Below are 6,839 nucleotides of genomic sequence, written 5' to 3'. Positions count from 1 at the left end.
AATTGAATATATATAATTTGGATATAAGATTATGGTTTGTACAATGTCTTTTCCAATCTCTTTTACTATTGCTTAGAGTTCATATCTGGATGTCTGAATTCTACAGAAGTTGAAGTATTTTCTTCTTATTCCCCTTCACAAAAATTAATGCCTCTTTCGGTTGGTCATTTCTCCCTCCTATGAGATGATAACTCCCTGTATATTTATCCTGGTGGGAATAATCCCACAGGGAGAGATTACATTTATTTTTAGGAAATAACAAGGACAATGTTATGAAAAACCTTGAAGGGGATAGCATGGAAAACAGAAGATTCCAAAATTAAAATAACAGAGAGAGCAGAAATGTTGAAACCAAAACTCCAAAGCAGCAAAAAGGAGATGTCTCATTTTAAAGACAATTAATGCACATACAATTTGGAACTCAATAAAAATCTCTTCTAACGTGTTGTATTAGCTGTGTAGATCAGCTGGAATAATAGCAACAAGAGATTAATGCCTATGGCCATTCTTATCTTGTGCATCTGAGAGCAATTCCTTGTTTTCTCAGACATGTATTGCTATGGAATGTCAGTGATGGATTCCGCTGGGGGCTACCTGGAAGAGAGGTTCCTCTGAACCCTCTGACCCACCTGTTTGGCCAGCCTCTCTCACTGTGCTGACATTGCAAGCTACAGAAATGCTCCCGTTTCTACCCTTTCTTCAGCATTCACACAGGTAGGGACACATTTGCCTGCAGGTATATGCCGGCTCTTTGACCAGGGCCTGTATGAATCAACCATAGAAAAGTTAGTCAAGATGACCACCAGTTTCACAGCCTAGATCGCCAGAGCTGTATTGCCATGACCTAGTGAAAAAACGGAGCAGTAGGATTTTGTTCCTTGATTCGCACCTCCCTCAGCGAGGAGAGGAACATGCACACTTGTGCTAACCAGAGGAAGTGGGATGTGCCCCCGAAAACTCATGATCCCATCTACATGGTTTGTTAGTCTTTAAAGTGCTACTAGACTATTTGTTGGTTTTTTAAAAGTTTTCCCTGTTACAGACTCACTCCTCTACTCCTGAGAAATATTTAACCCAGACACGTCACGGCAAGGTGCAATGGTTTAGGCAAAGCTACAAACAAGTTTATTAACGACAAAAGATTATAGTGGACTGTAAACAGATCAGAGCAGGTTACCAGCAGATATTCCAAAATACCGACACATTGGTTAGACTGACAATAACACATTGGTTAGACTGACAATGCACAAGCAGTTTCTCACCCTGACAGACGGTGATACAAGGAAATGGGCAGATTCTCACGGCACAAGCTGCAATTTCATGGCTGGTTGGGTTTCTCGGGTTTCCATCCGCAGGTTAGACATCACATTAGCCTGGGTCTTGTAGCTACCGGAGCGTTGGTGACTGAGATCTTTCCAGGAGTCCTCCTGCGTGGCTTGTGAAGAAGAAACAATGAGATTGTGCCCTCTCATATAAAGCTTTCGCATAGGGCGGAGACTCTTGTCTCAAACCTTGGCTCGCAGACCCGTGTGTGGAAAAATACAGATATCCCCATACGGAGTCTAGAGACACGGGGCCCGGTCCCCTGGCCTTGGAGAGTCTTTGCAACTTTTAATGATGGGCTCTCTGAGGTGTTCTCAGGAAGTCTCACCAGAGAGGAGTGAAGCTTTTCCTAAGGACCGTTGTTTCCCTAATGGCTCGTTACCCTGCATAGACCCTTTATAAACAGTTATCTGGACTGCAAGCGTATTTCCAAGTGGGACTTTATCAGGTGAAACTGCATCTCAAATGCAGCTATATAGTCAATGTTCCCATCTTTAGATGTGACAATCAATACATTCGTAGACATAGGAGAATCAAATTCAGCAAACCATAACTTTTCCTATGATATGACCCATCTTGCAAAAAAGCTGCAGAGTTATGCATTAATTATCTCCTAATAAAATTACGATGTAGAATATAGGGCATGGGGATCACACCTTGGCTGTGTCTAGACGGGCCAGTTTTTCTGGAAAATCAGTCGCTTTTCCGGAAAAACTTGCCAGCTGTCTACAATGGCCACTTGAATTTCTTCAAAAGCACTGACTTCCTACTGTAAGAAATCAATGCTTTTTGTGGAAATGCTATGCTAATTCGGGGGGTGGTGGTCCAAAGAGGATGGAGAGAGGCTGTTCTCAGTGAGGGCAGATGGCTGAACGAGGAGCAATGGTCTCAAGTTGCAGTGGGGGAGGTTTAGGTTGGATATCAGGAAAAAACTATTTCCATAGGAGACTGGGGAAGCACTGGGATAGGTTACCTAGGGAGGGTGTGGAATCTCCATCCTTAGAGATGTTTAATGTCCTGGCTTGACAAAGCCCTGGCTGGGCTGATTTGGTTGGGATTGGTCCTGCCTTGGGTAGAGGGCTGGACTTGATGACCTTCTGAGGTCTCTTCCAGCTCCATGGTTCTTTGACTCTATCACTGTGTCTAGACTGGCAAGTTTTTCCGCAAAATGAGATGATTTTGTAGAAAAGCGTGCCAGCTGTCTACACTGGCCACTTGAATTTCCGGAAAAGCGCTGACAATCGCCTGTAAAATCATCAGTGCTTTTCCAGAAATACTATGCTGCTCCCATTCAGGCAAAAGTATTTTTCTGAAAGACTTTTGCACAGAAGGGCCAGTGTAGACAGCATAGTACTGTTTTCCACAAAAAAGCCCCAATTGTGAAAACGGCGATCGGGGCTTTTTTCGTGGAAAACCGCATCTAGATTGGCCATGGACGCTTTTCCACAAAAAGTGCTTTTGCGGAAAAACATCCTGCCAATCTAGACGTGCTTTTCCAAAAATGCTTTTAACGGAAAACTTTTCCATTAAAAGCATTTTCAGAAATTCATGGTAGTCTAGACGTAGCCCATGTGTGCTGTCTGCAGGAGATTGAATTCAATTTCCTGGTTCAGTGATTATTTGCCTCTTTCACAGCTGCACGTATGAAGAGACGCAGGAGAGGAGAAAGATAGAGCAGACTTGGGAGATCTTCTGTGGAGAGGACTCCACAGACTATGGTGTTTCTTTACAAGGTGGAAGACTGATGACTTCCCCACAGCTTACGGCAGGAGGGAGGAGAAGGGTGGATAATCAATATGGGTCTTCGCACCAACTGTGCTGCTCTAATCACCTGGTAAAATAGTACAGAGGGAGATGAGAACAATGTTCCATCTATTTTTTTCCATTCTTGTGTGGAATACATTTTGTGATGTGCTCAGAGGCATGTGCAAATGTGCACCACCCATAGAAACACCTGCTGCTGGCCATACGAGCTCTGCTAATCATCTGGGTAGCACTGGAATCTCTCCTGTGTGGCAGCCCAGCTGCCTTTCCACAGTACCCCCACTCTCTCTGGGTACCCCCAAGTCCCTATGCCCAGCTTGCCCCACAGCCTGTTGTCTTCTAACTCCTGCCTCAGAAGCAACCAGCCACGGCGACTGAGCATTGGCAAGGGGGTGGGGACCTGCTGCCTTCACCTGCCCTGGCCACTTCCCTGCAGCCCTGGTACCCTGAGGCCTTGTCCCAGGCCCTGCAGCTTGGGACCTCACCTGGCCAGAGGACCCCAGCTCTACCCCCCAAAAACCCTCCTGCTTCTCTTGCAGTCTGGCCCCTTCTACTCCCCAGCTAAATCAAGAGGGTTTGTTCTCCCTCCTTATTTATACAGCTCTCAGCTGGGCCCTAATTGGCTCATACTGGCTACAGCTGCTGGCTTCAGGGTTTAAAAGCTCCAACCCTCCCCCAGGCTGGGTTTTAGCCTCTTAGAGGTCCAATGGGGGGGGGTGTCAGATGTCCTGTTCTACCCAGCTACAGATGGGCATAGAACCCAACCCAACCCAACCTCCCCACTCACTGTGACAGCAACATGGTTTGCCTACTCTTCTGAGGCATCACTGAAAAAAAGAGGGTCTCATTAAGTAGAGAACAAACACAACCAGCTTCAGTGGAAGTGGAAGAGAGCCAGAACAACACAAAAGATGTGGAGCTCCATGAGGTATTTGAACACTGGTGTTCATGCTCGGATGAATGAAGCAGAGTGCTGTCTTGAAATACCTGTCTGTGGAATCACCACAGCTGCTAAGAAAAAGTTGCAGCCTTTAATATAGGCAGCTGTGAAAGCTACAAAGAGAGAGAGAGACACACAACCCCCACCCCTCCCAATGACCCATCAGGGGCTGTTACCACAGGGTGCATGGAATGATGATCCTGTATATTCAACAAATGCAGAGGAGAGCAGAACATAACCCCATGGAAAGAAATGGAGGCAAAATTGACTGACTGATTTTTCTGTCGGTCACCGGCCCCTGGACCCCAATGAGGTTTCCCCCTCCCCGGTCTAGGGGCTCAGGCCCATGCAAAGGCCAAGCAGCAGTTCCCAAGCCCAGCCCTGGTTCAGGGCACCAAGCAGCACAAAGACAGTGTAGGGTCCCCGCCTCTCTGCAGGGTGCAGTAGCAGTATATAGACCCAGGCCTTATTCAGGACAGGGCATTAGCAAACACAGCAACCCCAGGCCTTATTCAGGGTGGGGTAGCAACACACAGAGCAGGCCCAGGCCTTATTCAGTGCGGGGCAGCAAGCAGTTGAGGCTCCGGTTGCAGGTTTGGACAGAAGTTTCTAAGCCCAGGTGCTTGGTTCGGGTGGGACAACAAACGAATAACAGTTTGGGGTTCAGACCTGTCTGTAGTGTGAGTGGGGGTTGGGTCACCTTGCTAGAGAAAAGCCAGGGTTTGATAACCAATGTTTATTACACTATCAAGTTTTGTGCAAATAAATGTTTATTGAATGTATGACAGATGGAAAGAAGGCAGGAAGGAAGAGGGGTGGATACAGTTAGGAAGGAAAGAGAGGCATTGATGGGGATAGGAATGAAGGAAGGAATGAGTGGGTGGATGGGGAAGGAAGGAAAGAGAGGAGTGGATGGGGATAGGAAGGAAGGAAGAGAAGAGAGGGGTGAATGGGGATAGGAAGGAAGGGGTAATCTCTTCACAAGGACTCAAGCGGCTCCTGCCTAAGATACTATTTAAGTTCATCTTCATTTTACTCTGTGCTAAAATTTGTCTTGTTGGATTCCACGCCTGTTGCTGCAAGAAACCAGCTTATGAACAGCTTTCTCCAGGGAGTCGTTCACCTCCTTGTTTCTCAGGCAGTAGATGACGGGGTTGATCATGGGAGTCAGGACCGTGTAGAAGACCGAGAGTACCTTTTGTAGGACATAGGGAGTGCTGGCTGTTGGAACCACATAGACAGTGACCAGGGTCACATAGTAAAGTGTCACCACAATGAGGTGGGAGGAGCAGGTGGAAAAGGCCTTTCTCCTCCCGGAGGCGGACGGGATCCTCAGGATGGCGGTGATGATACACACGTAGGATGCCAGGGTCAGTAGACAGGGCACAAGTGTCCCTACAGCAGCGACAATAAATGAAAGAATTTGCAGAGTCTGGGTGTCATCGCAGGAGACCTTTAGCAAGGGGGAAATGTCACAGAAGAAATGGTCAATTTCTTTGAAATCACAGAATCTTAATTGGAACAAGAAATTATTTACTATGGCGATGCCCAGAAAGCTGCTTATCCAGGACCCTACCACTAGTTTCATGCAAACCCGGCCGTTCATCAGCACTGCGTAGCGGAGGGGGTGGCAGATGGCGAGGTATCGGTCGTACGACATGGCTGCGAGCAGCAGATTTTCTGTAGTTGCCATGACAGCAAAGAAATATAACTGCACGATGCAGCCCTTCACAGAAAGGCTCCTGTCTCCACTCAGGAGACTGGCCAGCAGCCGGGGCAGGATGGTGGAGCTGTAGCAGGTCTCCAAGCAGGCCAAGTTCCCCAGGAAGAAGTACATGGGGGTGTGAAGGTGCTGATCAGTCACAACTAGCGCAAGGATGAGGAGGTTCCCGGCCAAAGTCAGAAGGTAGATCACTAGAAACACGAGGAAGAGAAGGGGCTGCATTTCAGGGTCATTCCCAAATCCTAGAAGGATGAATTCTGAGATGAGCGTTTGGTTCCTTTCTTCTGCTTTCTCCATTATCTGTATCTAGATAAAAAGGAATCCATGAAATACTGATGGAATTAACACAGTCCAGCTGTGCTGTCAGTTAGACTGGCTTTAATCTGGAGTAGACAACCTCATGTCTTTACATCTCTCAGTGAGGAAACTGAGGTTATGTCTAGACTGCAGCTCTTTTCCGGGATATCATAGGTATCCAGGAAAAGCTGTGCAGCGTCCAAGGAACACGTCCACTTTTCTGAAAAAAAAAAAAATTGGCAAAGTGGACACGTTCTTTCACCATCCCTGTAAGCCTCATTGTATGAGGAAGAAGGGATCTGCTGAAAGAGGAGGTTTTTCCAAAATTGGGTACCGTGTAGACGCACCAATTTTTGGAATAGTCTCTTCCAGAAGAAAAGCAGAAAAAGATACACAAATTGTGGTTCGCGATTTGCGTATCTTTTTCCAACTTTGTAGTGTAGACACCGCTGGAAGTTGTCAATTTAAAAAGGAAATCTATAATTACTATAATTACTGGGTTGAGCTGCCAATATAGGTGAACCAAGAGCATGGAACTCCACTGCATTACGGAATTCTCCCATCTGATTCTCTTCAGCTCTCTTTAACTTTATATAAAATCTTTGAGGCTGGGATTTAGCAATATCTTTCTCATACCAGCATCATATCAAACCAGGTAGATGACACAATGCAATTCATTACATTTGAAAGGAAAGCGATTTAGATTTCAGCCACAGGTGCTTCTCCCCTGCACCTGCGAGGTGAAAGTCCCAGCTTGTGTGGAGGTACACACACTAGCTTTGATTAATCTAT

At 46.5% G+C, this 6,839-nt stretch overlaps 1 protein-coding gene across 1 annotated transcript; it reads right to left on the bottom strand.

The window, feature by feature from the left end:
* Nucleotides 1-5,069: 5,069 nt before the first annotated feature.
* On the bottom strand, nucleotides 5,070-6,047 carry LOC102463947 (olfactory receptor 5AP2-like). Its single transcript, XM_006135629.3, has one exon. It carries the CDS (start codon nucleotides 6,045-6,047, stop codon nucleotides 5,070-5,072), a length of 978 nt encoding a protein of 325 aa, XP_006135691.3.
* Nucleotides 6,048-6,839: the final 792 nt, after the last annotated feature.

This window comes from Pelodiscus sinensis, chromosome 30 (assembly GCF_052426305.1).
Source record: "Pelodiscus sinensis isolate ZL-2025 chromosome 30, ASM5242630v1, whole genome shotgun sequence".
NCBI classification, from domain to species: domain Eukaryota; kingdom Metazoa; phylum Chordata; order Testudines; family Trionychidae; genus Pelodiscus; species Pelodiscus sinensis.
Note: the sequence above shows the minus strand (reverse complement) of the source record. Positions and strands in the feature narration are given on the sequence as shown.